Below are 17372 nucleotides of genomic sequence, written 5' to 3' on the forward strand. Positions count from 1 at the left end.
AGACCATGTCTGCAAAGGAGAAGTCGAAGTTTGAAGATATGGCAAAAAGTGACAAAGCTCGCTATGACAGGGAGATGAAAAATTACGTTCCTCCCAAAGGTGATAAGAAAGGAAAGAAAAAAGATCCCAACGCTCCTAAGAGACCACCGTAAGTTTATTTTAAAATTAACCAAACTATCCCTTAGATTTTTACTTTTGCTTTATTAACCCTGTTGCTTTCTTTCAGATCTGCCTTCTTCCTGTTTTGCTCTGAACATCGCCCAAAGATCAAAAGTGAACACCCAGGCCTGTCCATTGGGGATACTGCAAAAAAACTGGGTGAAATGTGGTCTGAGCAGTCAGCCAAAGATAAACAGCCATATGAACAGAAAGCAGCTAAGCTAAAGGAGAAATATGAGAAGGTATATTGTGTTAGTCTTAAAAAGAGGTTAAAATGAGGTAGACATTGTGTTTTTTAAAAGTATGTTAGATATGAACTGTAGGAAGTTGGGAAATTCAGGCAATCTTATGTTAATGGTCATCAGTTACATTAAGAAGACCCTTAAGGGAATTTGTCCAGTTAAGCAACAAGCTCATTGAAGCCTTCTTTCCTTTGACTGAAAGCAATGTTTGTAGCACTGTGAAATTTCCTACATATGTTCTCATATGTAGTTTGATAAGTCTGTTTTAAGAAGTTGGAGGGCCAAATATTTTGTGTAGATGTATTCAGAATGTGAAGTTGGCAGGGAAATGTGTGATGTAAATGAATATTGGTAGCGAAAGCACTCACTGACCAACTCCCATTTTTTACACCATTTGGTTTCTGAAAGTCTAAAGCAAACAAATATTCCCCAAAGTAAGGTAGACTCTGAATACCTATGTAGACAGCTATCAAGGTTATTGGTCAATAGTTTTAGATTTTTTACAATGAAGTGGTTTTTCAGAGTTGAGTAATGACACCGGATGTTGATTATATTATTTTGACAATATTTCAGGATATTGCTGCATACCGTGCTAAGGGCAAAAGTGAAGCAGGAAAGAAGGGCCCTGGTAGGCCAACAGGCTCAAAGAAGAAGAGTGAACCAGAAGAGGAAGAGGAAGAAGAGGATGATGATGAAGATGATGAGGAAGAGGAGGAGGATGAAGAATAAGTGGCTGTCCTGTAATGATGTGTGTGGAGTGTGTGTGTGTGCTCAGGCAACTGTTTTGCTAAGAATGTGAATTCAAGTGCAGCTCAACATTAGCTTCAGTATAAAAACTGTACAGATTTTTGTATAGTTGCTAAGATTCTTTGTAGAGAAAATAATTTTTTAAAAATGCAGATTGTAGCTTTTTGAAGGGCTACTACATACAGTTAGATTTTAAAGCTTCTGATGTTGAATGTTCCTAAATATTTAATGGTTTCTTTAATTTCTTGTGTATGGTAGCACAGCAAACTGATAGGAATTAGTAAATTTTGGGTTTTTTAGGATGTTGCATTTTGTTTTTGTTTTTTTTTTTTTAAAAAAATTTGTAATAAAATTATGTATATTATTCCTATTGTCCTTGTCTTAATACGCTAAATTAGTTTTCCCTTTTGAAAAAAATTTTTATTAAGTTTAAGGTAGAATACCCGAGTAGATTTTGAATTATATCTGAAATCTTGGGTCTTAAGTCTAGAATTCTAGGTAACTAGCCTAAGAAGTATTTGATTGTGATATTCCCTGACTAATCTAAATTTCACTAGGATTTGTATTTATAGGGGATGGCATTTATTTTAGGAATGCTTACTTGAGGAGGCAACAGTTAACTTGTAAGTTGATATTAGAGGTATTAGTGAAAGTTGATCATCTATGGACTAAATGCCTACCTACAGAAGTCTTTGTTGACAGTTTGACTATCTTGATTACCTAAGTTTGGGTTTTTGTTTTTTTTTTCTTTTTGATAGGATTGAACCCAGGGTCGCTTAACCACTGAGTCATGTCCCCAGCCCATTTTTGTTTTGTTTAGAGGCAGGGTCTCATTACGACTTTAGGGTCTTGCTAAGTAACTGAGATTGGTCTTAAACTTGCAACCCTGTCTCAGTTTTGTGAGTGGCTGGGATTATAGGTGTGGACTACCTTACCTGGCAGGATTTTCACTGATCATAAAATAAAAATTTGTTTTCAGATGTTCGGTGACTTAGTACAATTAAAGTATTTGGGGTAATGTATTTCGGATGCATATCCTGGTGTAGGGCTTTATAGAAATGGGAACTTTTGAGCCTATTTTTTCCCCATTTGTAATATGGGATAAATACCTACTTCACAGTGTGTTAATGATGAAAATTTTGTAAAGTACTTGAAAACAGCACCTAATGCACAGGAAAGATGGGAAGTTGTTAAAATCTAAATAGAGAAATTTTGTGTTAATTTCCATATCTATAGATTAGACCCACAAAGCTGTTTCTTTTCCCCTAACTTTGGGATACTGACATTCTGTTGTTTGTAGTTTAAGAACACCCATTTGAATCAATAGCGAATCAGGATTTGAAATGGGCCCTGCCTAGCTCATGTTTGAAATAAAAATTTCAGATCTGAGAAACTAAACAAGTTCTCAATAATTGCAACTAGGTGACTAAAAGATATATGAAAGCATTGAAATGAGAGTAATTTTTAAAATTCTCTTCTAGACTAGCCGCTAATTGGAGGTATGTTTATGTAAGCTTTATAAATAGGTCATATTTAAGTGGAACAAAATGTAAAAGGGTAGATATGAGAGGATAGTTCATCTTATTAAGACCCAGCTATATTGTTCCAGACTGTTAACTCGGAAAACTCCAGTGATGCAATACTTTATCCAATAAAGGTGTAACCATAAATAACAGTGTATGTATACATCTAGATGCATATATCTAAATACGTAGTTCTTAACATTGATGGAAACTTTTTAGTATGACAGTTGGCATATTAAATAGCTAACTGCAGTATGCAACCGAATAAATCAGTTCCCTAAAGATATTGTTTTTTTTTTTTTCTTTAAGAACAATGTTGCTGTGACTATCCTTGTGATTTCACACATGAAAGAATCCTATAAGGAGTAGCTAGGTAAAAGGCATGCATATTTAAAAAATTTTCTAATTATAAAAACCAAACCCCATACATAGGATCTGGTAGAAACTGTCTTTGTGCTTTGTTAAAGTTTTGTCTCAGGCTTCTTGCTGAAGCCTGCTAAAATTGCTCTCCATAGAAGGTGTGCTAAATATACTCCACGTTTTATATGTTTTGCAGTGACTGGTTTCCTCATCAACATAATTCTCAAACTTTTTAGTCCCTTATTGTGATATATAAAAATGTTTTCTCCTGTTATTTTTTATTACATTTAAGAGCCAATTGTGTTTTCTCTTGATATGTGATCTTTTTTTGTCTGATTGGTCTTGTTATTCATAGTTTATTTAATATGAAGGAAAAGGATCTTTTATGACATGTAAATATTTCTTTGACTTTTGGTACTTTTTTTCATGAAGATTTCTTATTTCTCTGTAGTCAGATGTTTCAGTTCTTTCATGGTTTTCAGAGTTCTTTCCTATTCAGATTACAACAACAAAAACTTTGGTTTTTCTTTTATAAAATTTAAATATTTGGTCCTCCTGAAATGAGTGCAAGGACTGAGATAAAGGCTCAGATTTATTTCTTCCCCAATGTCAGCCACTAGTTTTGGTCTTTTAACTTGTAATAGGTCACTAGGCTAGAAGACCCTATGGTCCTTTATACATCAAAGCACTGCAAACTTGGTGAGTTAATAGTATGCTTTAAAAATATTTTGCCTTTTAACAGCATCATTTTTGATAAACAGTAAATAGCTTATCTTACAATAGTATAAATACAACAGTATCTTAAATCTGACTTCCCATTACTACATATATCACTAGAAATGATTTTATTTCTTGGGAAATAGCAAGAAAATTAAAGGAGCTATTATGCCACTGCAGAAGCTCCTTTTAAAAAGAAAATAACCTTTCAGAAATAAGCCATTTTTAGGGAGTGGGGGTGTAGCTCAGTGGTAGAGCACTTGCTTAGCACCCAAAGCCCTGGGTGCAAAGTTTGGTGTGGACGCTTGTGCACACACACACAAGCAAGCCATTTTTGGATTAGTTCTTCATGAGAGTCCCTCATGAGATGATGGCATTTTTAGAGACAGGATATTTACTCATAGGAAATATAAAAACCTAGACCAGGAAAAAGCTTGTATGTGGTGAACTAAGGAGCATACAAGAAAACTCTTGGGCAAATAAAATTTTTATTTTATAGAAATTTATTAAAAATTTCTGTACTGCTATACCCTAGTGTCACAAAGTGTTCTATGCATATTTGTAAGCATATAATGCCCAGGGCAAAGCGGACAGCCACTATTTAGCTCAAACAAGTAGATTAATCAATTGATGGTTCTATCCATCTATCTACAGACATCTATATATGAATATACCTATGTGTATAAATATATATATATATGTATATATATATATACATTTTTTATACTTGTGTGTGTATGTATACACACGTGTGCACACACACTGTGTATAGATGTATGATAGAGTAATTAGATTCACTTCTGAGATTCTTGTCCGTCAATGTGGGTAGGAAAAATAACCATGGAAGACGTTCTTTAAGAGTTTTTCTCAGCATCAAATAGAAATTCCTACCGCAGGGTTCTGGGGATATCAAGTACAGGATTTATGTCCTTAACCCCAACATGAAATTTGTGAACTTACAATTATTTAACCTCTTGTATAAACATACAGCTTACTGTATATTTAATTTTAGTCACTTAGTATTTATATGGAGTACTTGAGGAATTGCCTTTTTCACTTAACATAGTATATTACTAAGACTGTTTATATCTAGTCCATTCATGTTTATCATCATAATGTTTCTGTTTTACCATAATTCATCCATTCTCCTTTCAATGGGTATTCAGGTTATTATTATTATTATTTTGCTATTACAAATGGCAGCACTATAAAATTCCTATACAGGTCAGCTAATACACAAAAGGACTCACCTTCACTAACTTCCCTGAGAAATTCCATCAGCTTTAACAACCCCGAACCCCCACTTTTCCTGCTCAGCTCAGCAGTATCATCATTCTTGAGCTCCATTATCCATTTGTTATACCATGTTGGAGAAAGTTCTCTTAGACATAGTGAACCTGGGTTTCACTCTATTTCCCTTTTTAAAAATAGTTCGTCTGTAAACCAATTCCTAAAAACAGTTGCCCCTATATATTTTGTCCAGTTTTAGAGTTGTTTAGAATAGCCAGGGTAATGTCAATACCAATTACTATGTCATAGCTATTTTCTACTATTTAGTTTTGAGCCCACCATGGTGGCACACACCTGTAATCCTAAAGACTCAAGAGGTTAAAGCAAGCGAATCATGAGTTTAAGGCCAGCCTCAGCAACTTAGACCCTGCCTCAAAGAAGTAAAAAGGACTGGGGATGTAGCTCAATAGATTCCATGCCCAGTACAAAAAAAAAAAAATTTTTGATTTAATCTTAAATTAATTTATCTAAATTCATTTGGAGTATGATTACCCATACTTAAAAAAGATTTTTTTTTTTTTTTGTACTGAGGATTAAACCCAGGGGTGCTTTGCCACTGAGCTACATTCTCGGACCTTTAAAAAAGATTATTATTTTGAGGCAGCGGAGTCCCACTAAGTTGCTGAGGCTGGCTTTGAACTTCCTGCCTCAGACTTACTTCAGAGTTGTTGGGATTACTTGTGAGCACTGCTGAGCCCATCTTATTTACCCATATTAAAATCCCAAGTGAAATTTCATTTAAAGATAATTTAAAGGGCACAGTATCTTAAGACAACTTTCAAGATGGCACTTGGTTCTAAGAGTTGAATTGGACCACTGAAAACTACTTTCTGCTTATCATGTGAATGACATGAGGCTGAGACAGTAATTTCTTTTGGAAACCATCTTACCTCCAGTTTCTTTAACTTTTGAGGTTAATTTTCACTTATAAAGTAGGGGTAATGATATATGACATGATTTTGAAACACAGGCATACACACATAGCTTTTCTAGAGGTCTGCAGTGTAGCCATCTTCTTATTCTGATTAAAGACAGATTTTAAGACTTTGAAACCAGATAATAATAGTTAACATATTACCTTGACTGTATTCCAGGAACTTTATATTAACTCATTTAATACTAATAACAACCCTCTAAAATAGGCACTATTATTTCCCTCATTTTACAAACAAGCAAACTGTTAGTACAGAGGTTAAATAACTCACCCAAGTATTTTGTAGTGGAACAGGGATTCGAATACAAACGGTCAGACTTTGGAGTCCACCCTATTAAACTATATTATACTACCATTCAGATGAGCAGACTATAATGTCATTCCATTATAAAAATTAAGGAGCCCTCTGTCACACTTCTGTTCAGATGTACTGAACCAGGTGTAATTCACTCAGAAGTTGAAATCTACTAACCTCAACTATGAGCATTTCAAAATCTTAAAAATGAGAATTGTAGAGCAATTATTGAATCTAATTTAGAAACAGTCCTTTCTTTATTCTCCACTTGCAGGGATAATGGTCCCCAAAATCCATTCCAATTTTGTCCATTTTCACACAGATTGATTCTAATGAATAATATTTTCTTAGTGCTTTATATTTTTAAAAAGTGCTTTCACTGGACTGATTTTCATATTCCTAAACTACTATTAAATATCTGGCTCAGGTCAGGTTGCTGTCATGTTTTTGAATTACATTTAATTATAGGTGGATTCTTTTCCAATTACATTTTCCCTGGAAACGAAATATATTCCAAGATTGCCGTAAGAGACTATCTTATGAAGTAAGTGAATCCCCATTTATTCCAGTCTAGTGCTGTCACTTTTCAAATTTCCTAGCCTATCCCTACAGCAGCTAAGAATTGAAAGACATGAAACAGGCAAATGAGTTGGAAGGTCCCAAGTCAACAAAGCTACTTACTTGAATCTGTTAGCAGCCATGTTTTCTCTTGGGATGGCATGTTTTGCACCACAAGGTCCTATGGATTATTTCTAATTTCATTCTCATATGCTTCCCTTCTCTTTGCTTTTCTCTACTCACTTGATCTGTTTGGTTGTAAAGAATTTTGATTTAAAGACACTTTCACTTTCAATAGGCAATTATATAGTAGAATACATTACCAAGAAAGATACAGGTTACTGGGATTATACTTTATAATTGGATAGGTGACTTAAAAAATTGCCATTCACAGGTAACTAGAATTATAAAAAGAAACCTTTATATTTGCAACATTTGGATGATTATAAAACTCGTAATATGTAAAATTTTTTTAAAAATTTGCTTCCTTCCTATAGACAGGTAAGCGCTGAGTATTCTAAGCACATGCAGCAGAATTCTAACCTAACACTCAAGCACAAAGTCAACTAGTAACTATGGTTTGTAATATTTTAGCTATAAACAGTATATCTTGTAAATTAAACTAATTCTTTAAAATGTGTAGATTTAGAAATGATTACAAATACTGAAAAACACCATGGGTTAAAATACAATATTTTATTTTTTTCTCACCTAAAAAACAAGCAACCCAGAATTAGGATATACATAAGCTTCTCAAATTTACCCTAATAAAATTTTGAATATTTGTACAATTTCTACAGAAACATACAGTGTATCAAAATCTGCATAAATCAAATTTATAAAATGTGTAGAAATGCATAGTGATATTATCAACTTACAAAGCAAGGATATGGGAATTATTTCCAAAGCAGCCTACAGTAGAAAATAGTCATTATGGCAGCAGCTTCTGATGTTTTTCACGTTTGGTAAGGTTTCTGATTTCAATATATAGAATCATGTTCATAAAGTATCTTCTTTTAACGAATTGCACAAAAAAAATTTAATTTACCCATAAAATTACATGCACAGTTCATGTGCCACCTTTCTTAGACCTATGCATAGATAACAAGGTTATAATCTATTCAACATGGAAAATGGGGTCTATTTGCCAACACAAAAGTAATTAAAATACCAATTCAATTCTCTCTTGGTTTCTTTTTTATAGTTGATTTTGCGATTATATAAGCATATAAATGTATTTCTTTTAAAATATCCCTAGAAATGGATGAACATTAAAATGGCTGAGCACAGATCAGTAGCAAAATACAAACTGAAAACTCAAAATTTTGAATAAAACTGTTTAGGATGTTTAACTTTTACTCTCCAAATTTAAGAACTAAGTTTGGATGAAACAAATATGTAGGCTTTTCTTTTAAACAGATGTAGGATTCTTTCTTTTTTAGGCTTTAAAAATATTTCCCCATGGCAGTAGTTTTTTGATTCCTTTCACTGTAATGATACCATGATTACAGATCAAAAATGCTTAATTTACTTGCCATTTTCCACCTTATCACATTTTTTTAAGCACCCAACCTAGGCATTTTAATCTTTTGGGTAATAAAAGACTTTATTTAGACATCAAAATTGAATAGACTATTTGCAGTATTTGGTTCTCCTTTAGTAGGTACTGTCCTAGTAAATGTTTAAACCTAAGCAAATCTTTTCACTGGAAAAATGCTAATAAAAATACACTTACTAAAAAAGAAATTAAGAAATACAAGAGAATTAATACCCGATTCAACAGAAAGTAGTTCACAATTGTTAATGAGTGGTATTCTTAGTAATTTAAAATATATATAGGGAATTTCATTTGGATGAAGATAAATGAAATATCAATTCACTCTTGGTTTCATAGGTTACACAACTTAGGATGTAATGCACAGGAGTTTTATAAGGCTTAATCTAAAAAGGGCTTAGAAATTCTTACCTCAGCCAGAATGAACCTTTGACGTGTTTATTATAGCAGTGTTTTATTGTTTTGGGTATCCCCCGCCCTGCCCAAGTTTCAAAACTTAGATTTATTTATAGCTTTCTGTATCAACAGGTACCGGGGAAAAGTAAATCCTAAATGTAGGAGTACAATTTTTCTCTAGTTGGAAGATCCCTTTGCTACCCTAAGAGTTGGCATGAACAGATGGCACTGAGAATGCCAGCAGGTCTGGGTGGAAGTTAATGCCACACAATTTTAAAACCCCATGTACTAAAGCCTTAAGATGTTACATATCATCATTTCTTACTCAAGCCACATAACATTCAACTTCATAGCAAATGGCAGCACACAAATTCATTTCTGAGACGTCTAAGTATTCCTGATACAGGTGACAATTCATTCCATCATTACCATCCTATAAATCTCATCAAAAGGTCTTGAAAAATATACTGAGAAATGAAAGAGGCACTAAATGTGTTGAAATTCACCTTTCAAAAAAGCAGCATGACTGTGAAGGAAGGCCACCTTGGCTAATAACCTGTGGCAGTGCTTCAAAAAGATGTAAAATTAAATAAAGACACAAGAGGTTGATAATCACCAAGTTATATATGAAAGTCTGGTTACTACAACCTTTTTTCAAGTGTTTAAAAAAAAAAAAAAATCAAACTGCCTTTCAGACCCCTGAGTGTAATCCCAAAGAAGACAACATGCTTTTAACTCTGTTCCCACAAAACAGAGTTAAAGGCACAAATTACCAACATCATCTTAAAACAAAACAAAAAAGATGTAAACATCTACAAAGTTTAAGGTAAAAGCAGTTTTGTAAACAGTAACTGCAGATGATAATGTTATTGTAAAATCACAGTTTATCGATGTCCTTCAAACTGATCAGGAGGTTCCAGGTTTGGAGCTGTACAGAGTTAATAATAATTGTTGCAGCAGGTTTCAGGCGGTTTTCAGTCCTGTATAAATTTACTTGTCAGTAGGTAGATTATTGGTTTCTTTTATTCTTTCTAAACACTGTGGATATTATTCATTTCCCACTTTTGAGTCATTTTACTAGAGTCACAATTAGAGATGAACACTTGATGTAGGACCTCGGAGCGATCTAAGCACTTTCCTGAAGGAATGTGAGTAAATCTGTGCAGGTTCTGGAAAACACAATAAGGAAAAATGAGTTTTAAATTTGGACTCTTTTGATAGCCCTGCTATTAGCAGTCAATATCTGGCTTTCATAAGGAAATCTTTCAAGCCTACCACACCTCAGACTTTGGATTTTTCTTGATTGTCAGATTTCTAGGTCCTTTTATTGTCTGTTAAGTCTTAACATATTGCTGGTACATCAAATTCAATGTGTACAATCCTAAGTTCATCATCTTTACCCTTAAGTCTACTACTTTGAGTTCCTATTCTGGGCAAAAATGACAATACCACTTTCCAGTCCTCAGAAAATACTGCACTTTTCTTCATTTGTTTGTGTTACACCAGTTATCAAGAACTAATATTTGTAATGTTTCTGGTTTATATTTTTTCCTTCTCATCCCTACTGACTATACCTTATATTAGTCTTCATCATACGTTGTAAGTTGTTTTACTATAACTCAGTGTTTCTCAAAGTGTGGTCTGCAGACTATCCAAGATTAGATCTATAAGGTGAAAACTATTTTCAGAATACTAAGAACTAATTTACCTTTTCAATGTATTGACATTTACACCATTGGAATAAAAGCAATGGAGTAAAACCACTGGAGCCTTAGCATAAATCAAGCAATGACACCCAAATATGCTAGTAGTCATATTCTTCACTGCCACATTCAGTTAAAAAACCAATCTTGGTTTTGTTTAAGAATTGCTTTGGTTAAGTGGTTAACACTTATTAATCTTATTAAATCTTGAACCTCAAGTCTATTGTTCAAAACTACTCCAAGAGATGGAATGGGAAGTATGTATCAAATATTTCTACACAATAAAGTACAATGGTATTTTCTGGACAAGCACTTGTATAACTGATGTGAGGGATGAACTACCTGTTTTGTTTTTTTTTAATGAAATGTCACTGTTACTTGAAAGAATAATTCATCAACAAACTATGATTATTCAAACTTGGGTAATGGGTAGAGATTTTCTCAAAATTGAAGTGAACCTGTCACTTCAAGGAAGAAAAAAAAAAACCTGACAGTGTCTGTTGTAAATGAAAAAATTTGAGTCTGCAAGCAAAACTTGAGTTTTGGAAAACCTGTATCCATCACCATGAGAACTGACAGCTTCACAAAAAGACCTTTTTGATGAAACCAGTAGTGGTTATATTTGTGATTTTTGGACATTGTACAATGAAATGTATTAACATTTGAAAGATTTATGTAACTTAGTAAAAATTATTTCTAAGTGAGCAATGCATGATGTTTAAAGCTCATATGGATAAAAGATTCAATCTCAAGGCCTTTCAGGGGCACTTTGTGAATGGCATCATGCCCGTGGAATAAGGTATTTGGGAAAACAATGCCCACTTTGCTAATGTGACACAGATTGAAGATGCTGGCTCCCTGTGGGCAAAGTTGAAACTGCAGAAGGCTTCAGAAAGATGGCAGCCTGACACTGAGGAAGAGTATGAACACTCCAGTGGGAATGTTGTGAATAAGAAAACATAGGAAGATCTGAAAAGATAAGGACTGCTTAGAGTACAGGATGCAGCTCAGCCTTTGGGCTTGCCCAGGCTTCCCTGAGATCTGCCTTTTTTATTTTTCTCAACTGAATGCTCTTAAAGACTCTGCTACAAAGTCTTATGGTCTGACATGCTTCTTGTAGAAACAGGTCATGCTGGAAGATTGCAAGGTTGTGATGTGTTGTATATATATATATATATATATATATAAAGATCCTGTGGGAAAATAAAATTAATCCCTTGTTTAAAAGAACGCAAGGAAGACCAATGGATTTTAATGTTTAAAACACAATCAAATTTCAGTGATATGATTTCAGATTCTACATTGTCAATAACTTTCTAACTATCAATTATTGAATTGCAGTGCAGTAACAAAGAACAGTCACAATTTTCTGAAAAGATTATTAAATTATCCCTCTCAAACTGCATGTTTGTGTGTGTGGCAGGATTTTCCTCTTGTATGTCAACTTAACAAATTTCATTTGAATACAGAAGCAATATGAATCTAGCTGCCTTCTATAAACCAGACATTAAAGGGATTTACAAAACTCTAGAATATAATATTCTTCTATTTGCATGTGTGTATATTTTTCATTTAAAATATGGTATTTATATTACCATGTAATAAGGTGATTAGTCTTACTTTTACATGACTTAAAACAAAAAATTTTACAAATTTCTCAGATTTAATTTCTAATGCTGGAAATATTATTAGTGATAATCTATCTAAACAAAAGCTGTTTGAGAGGGAGTTTCAATAATTTTGAAGATTGTAAAGAAAGTCCAGAGATCAGAAAGTTTGAGAATTGCTGCTGGAGCTGACCTTGCTCCATCAGTTCATATCTTGCAGTATTTTTCAGGATTATTTTCCTGAAAGTATCCATTGTTTCCTATTATTATCTTTCTCAAATAATCTCAGTCACTCTCCAAAACTGACAAAATGAAGTTCAATATTCTTTCTGATAGTGCATAATTTACAGATACCAAACAAAATGAGATTCTCAGAATTTCCTACATATTTTGATGGCATACCTCTGCACATTTACCTTTCTTATTTATCTTCCGTGGGAAGTTTTTTTCTTTTGGGAAGTGGGGTTTGGGGATTGAACCCAGGGTCACTTTACCACTGAGCCATAACCCCAGACCCTTCTACTTTTTTATTTTGAGAGAGGGTCTTACTAAGTTGCTTAGTTACTAAGTAGCTGAGGCTCGCCTTTAATTTGGAATCCTACTGCCTCAGTTTTCTGAGTCTCTAGGATTACAGGTAAGTACCACCACGCTTGGATTTCCATCGGAAGCTTTTTGTATATTTCAGATCCGGTGCAATAATACTTCCTCTGTGAAAATTGTCAGAAATAATTACTTCTATTAATCTCTCCTTTGCACTCTGATGACATTTTGCTTATTTTTATTACTGAATTTTTCTTCTCTGACATTATAGCATAGTGTGTGGCTATTTTTCAAACTCTCAGACCATCTATTGTGTTACTGAATATTAGCGAAGACTTAGCAGAGTCTGATGTACAAAAGTGCATTTAATTCAGTCTCCTTTAAAATATCTAAAACAATATATATTCCATTTTTTATCCATCACTTTTTTTTATTGGTGTTGGGGAATGAGCCCAGGGCTCTGCTCTACCACTGAGCCACACTCCCTACCCCTATCCATTACTTTTTGATGGTTATTTCTGGTCTACTAGGCTTCTTCTACTATTATACTAATATTGTTCTCACTGATCTCTACCATTCACTGCTATTCATTTTTCTTTATGAAAATAAATGCTCTGTTCTTCATGGTTTGTTAATCTTTTTCTTAACTTGTTATAAGGGAAAAGAGTAATTGACACATATTTACCACGTTTGTTAATTATCTATGAAAGATGATAACTGGGAATTATTAAGATGGGTCATAATATTATTACTACATAGCAAATAGGTGCTTACATGACAGATGGGTATGATAACAAATATTAGATGAGTAAAGTTGAGTGTTGCCATGTTCTTTCAGTTTGAAAAAGCATTCCAAATGTTTTATCTCATAATAAATTGGTTTATTTTAGTCAAATCTAGACTGTGAAAACAATCCATAACTCACTTTGATTATTCATAATTTATGTTTGATCCTCACCTTGTCCTAGAGCATTAAACAGACACAGCTGAAACAGAAAAACTGTCCCAGAAATGTCATGTGAAAATCCGACCTTTAATACAAGCAAATAGATACATTTATCCTGTTGTTTTTAATTAGCAAACAATGATAAGGAAGGAGAGAAGGCTTAAGCATCCTAGTTTTATTTGTTTGTCTCTATCTCCACCTGCTGGACGACATGAAATACTAACCACACATTTTTATGGTATTAATACATTTTACTTTAGTGAATGAATCATTTAGATTTTAAAAATCCAACTTTGAGCCTAGAACAATGGTGAGGATTACTTCTAGAATACTGATTTTCCTGAGTTACTGAAATTAGCAGTAGGTTTTCATGAACATCACTGTGACCTCATTATATGACAATATTATACCAGAGAATAAAAGTGATGCCTCATTATAAAACAATAATTCACCCAGTACTCAGGAGAACCTGTTCAAATGACTAAATGAGAGGAAAATGCAAGTCATTTTGTATGTAGGTTTTAAGATTTATTCATCTAAATTCCATGCTAGTTGCTATTGAAAATCAAACAGCATAAAACAATATTTTAAGAGTTGAAACAATACCTTGAAGTACTGCCATTCCTTAAATTCATTTAGATTACAGTGCATAATCATAACTTTTGTTCCATCAGGCCCTTTTGCCAAACACTGGTCATATTGCATGAGCTGATTTGCTTCATTGATTCGGAAAAGCTATTAAGAAGAAAAAAGGAAACAAATAACAGAGGCAACTTCCCTACTCATATGCACTTTACAAAAAAAGAAGAAAAAAAAAGGAAGAAAGGGAGGAAAGGGAGAAGAGGCAGGGAAGCAAGGAAGAAAGGAAGAAATTAAATTCCTATAATAAAGCTGAATATCTAACTTATTGTTTTATAGTTTTGTGTGTTTGGAACTGTTATTCTGCAGGCTGAAGTTGGTGAAGATCTCTGTAAACACTTAAACAATTGTGTTCTTTAGCCTCTAAAATACAGAATGGGTCATTAACACATACTTATTATGTATTATTATGTGAGAAAATGAAAAATTGTAAAGACCTGATAATATTTCATAATCTAAATTAGACATAAGAAAAATACCCAAATATGGTAGTAAGAAAATACATTAGTAAAATACATTACTGTCAGTGATACTCTACTTTATTGAAGTGACAAGTACCTACTCAGAAAATATTTTAATCTCTTACATATAGACATCACTCCTAGATTCTGCTTGTTATGTCCAAGACTGCTATTATTCCCTTACTTAAGTGATGTTTTAACATTGTCAATTCTTTAAAGAATGTTTTATTTTATCAAAACAAAAATACTGGGCTTGGGGATGCAGCTCAGTGGTGGAGCGTTCTCCTAGTATGCATGAAACCCTAGGTTTGATCCTTGGACAGGAGAAAACAAAAATCAAACTGAAAACAAAACTAAATCCTGTGATCAATAAATCCTGCATCTCTCAATGCTGACCAATGTATATGCAAAACAAGGTGATGTACCTGATTTCCTCCCATCCTGTGGCAGGGTCCAAGTTCAACAATACCTCCATTTGTTTTTCCCATGCTATCAATGCAGTAAGCAGTTTCAAAGCCTCTGATCTAAAAATATAAACAAAGGATCAAAAAGCAAGAAATGCTTTAGTTCTTTAATAAGCCCTAATATCAGAGTAAAAGATTTTCATGTTAAATATTGCAATTTGCAAGGGAAATCTGGGGGTGTCTATTGCCAGGTTATTATGGCATTGTCAGTCTTTAAGTCATTTTGAGCAAACCAGTCATCTTTGAAATTCTGATCTTGAAGTCAACACTGGGATGAGCTCAAGTAAGGGTAGAGGCCTTAAAATACCACAGGGGAAAAAATAAAATGATACCATAAGTACAATTTCAGAATCATAACAATTCACACGAATGAGAAACAAAGAGAATAAAGCTACCTTACCACAGTGGCAACAGACACTGGCCCTAGGAATTTAGAGCAGAAGTGGATTTGTAAGAACTCACAGATAGCTTGGGGCACTATTTTTCCTAGTTGTCTCCAGGAGTCTCTAGGCAAACATCATGGCACAGAGGCCTGGCAGTGAGGTTTTTCTCTAACTTTGGATAATATAGATGAAAAGCAAACACAGATTTCCACCTCTGGAATGGAACTTTGTATCAAAATAACTACTTTTAGAAATACTATATATTTATCTCAATTATGCATCACTATAGTATTTGAATAAAAAGTCACATTGATTCATTCAGCAAATATTTACTATGTACTATGAAGAAAGAGTTTTTGAAGATACAAAGATGTGTAAGTCAGGGTCCTCCATGCCCTCACAGTCTGTAAGGGGATACAGGGCTAAGTGTCAGCCTGTAGGGAGGATCTGGAGGAAGCAGTCTCTCACCCTGCCTGAGGAGCTCTGAAGACTGCCCAGGAGGTATTTTTTATTATAATTATTAGTGCATCTGTACAAAATAATGGGTTTCTTTGTGATATTTTCATACATGCATATAACATACTTCAATCATATCTACCCTGTTACCCTCTTAAACTCTCCTGGGACCCTCTCCCAGTCCATTCCTAATAGTCCCCCTTCTACTTTCATGTCACAAAGACATCTTTTGAATAGATAGGGTTTTACCCTGTAATGTTCATGAAACGCTGAGAAATGAAGTGTAAAGGGCAGAATGGGGAGAGTTGAAATGAAAATGAATTTAGAAATGAGATAGTAAAAGGAGGACAGAAAATGCTATCCATCCATTCATCCATTCACTCATCTATTCATACATTTACTCATTCATCAAATACTAAGTAAATACCTATTGTGTGTCAGGTATGTTGTAAGGTTTGCTACTCCCGTGAATAAAACAGACTCAAATTTCTAGGGAAGGAAAGAGACTACATGCAAAAACAAAACAAAAACACCATAATAGTCAAATTATTATGTTAATTACAGATAAGTGCCATGGGGAAAAAAGGAGAAAAGAAGAGCAAGTTAAGTGGGGAAAGGGCTAGTGAACTGAGGGGTGTACTACATGGTAAGTCTCACTGAGAGGGTGACAAGTGTACAAACTTGAAGGAGGTGCACAAGTTAAGACAAGTCCGCAGATGTTTAAAAGAAAGCAGTGTGGGCAGAGGGAACAGCAAAGGCAGGAGTACATCTGGAGGAAGCCTGAGGACCAGCAAGGCCAATGGGACTGGAGTGGAGTGGAGAGCGCAGAGCAGGTGAGGCGAGAGAAACAGGGCAAGAGGTGCAGGCCTTGGCCATCAATAAGGAGGTTGGTTGCCTTTGCCTGAGAGAATGGGGTGTGACTGCAGGTTTTCCAACAGAGGGGAGACAGGACTTGACTTGCATTTCAAAAGGCTCACCCTGAGTTCTTGCAGTTTAGAACAGGCTCTAGGAGGTCAAAAAATTTAGTATTGGTCAGATTTGATGGTGACTTAGACCAAATTAAGAACTGGATGTGAAGTGTACGAGGATTCAAAGAAGAGTTTTAAGTTTTTGGCTTGAGCAATCCATCAGCAGAGATGGGGTGGGGAAGGAGAGATGGAGTTCAATTTTAAGTATATTGAGTTTGGAATGTCTGCTAGACATTCAAGTGGAGACATCAAGTACACAGTTGAATATACTTGTCTGGGTCCTAGGAGAGAGATTTGAGTTGAAGATGCATATCTGAGAATCATCAACAGAATGATAGTGCTAAAGCCATGAGACTAGATAAGATCAGTACAATTCATTCCTCTCACAGAGAAGAAATTCTGAGAGATTAAAAGATACCCAAAATGTGG

At 34.3% G+C, this 17372-nt stretch overlaps 2 protein-coding genes across 4 annotated transcripts in view; one reads left to right on the forward strand and one right to left on the reverse strand.

Annotated features, from left to right (window-relative positions):
- Hmgb2 (high mobility group box 2) lies at nt 1–1512 on the forward strand. Its single transcript, XM_015486086.2, has 3 exons — nt 1–148; nt 227–401; nt 975–1512. Exons 1-3 carry the CDS (start codon nt 6–8, stop codon nt 1128–1130), a joined length of 474 nt encoding a protein of 157 aa, XP_015341572.2. The 5' UTR covers nt 1–5; the 3' UTR covers nt 1131–1512.
- A 5990-nt stretch (nt 1513–7502) lies between these two features.
- The window catches only part of Galnt7 (polypeptide N-acetylgalactosaminyltransferase 7), a 139035-nt gene continuing 129165 nt past the window's right edge, over nt 7503–17372 (reverse strand). For all 3 annotated transcript variants that reach the window (XM_015486210.2, XM_015486209.2, XM_048791956.1), the window contains exons 10-12: nt 15098–15196; nt 14179–14307; nt 7503–9945 (exon numbers count right to left, since the gene is read on the reverse strand). In XM_015486210.2, the coding sequence (XP_015341696.1) occupies nt 9808–9945; nt 14179–14307; nt 15098–15196 (366 nt within the window). In that variant the 3' untranslated portion in view covers nt 7503–9807. The remainder of the gene's footprint in view (nt 9946–14178; nt 14308–15097; nt 15197–17372) is intronic.

The sequence above is a fragment of the Marmota marmota genome, unplaced genomic scaffold (genome assembly GCF_001458135.2).
Source record: "Marmota marmota marmota unplaced genomic scaffold, marMar, whole genome shotgun sequence".
In the NCBI taxonomy this organism is placed as follows: Eukaryota; Metazoa; Chordata; class Mammalia; order Rodentia; family Sciuridae; genus Marmota; species Marmota marmota.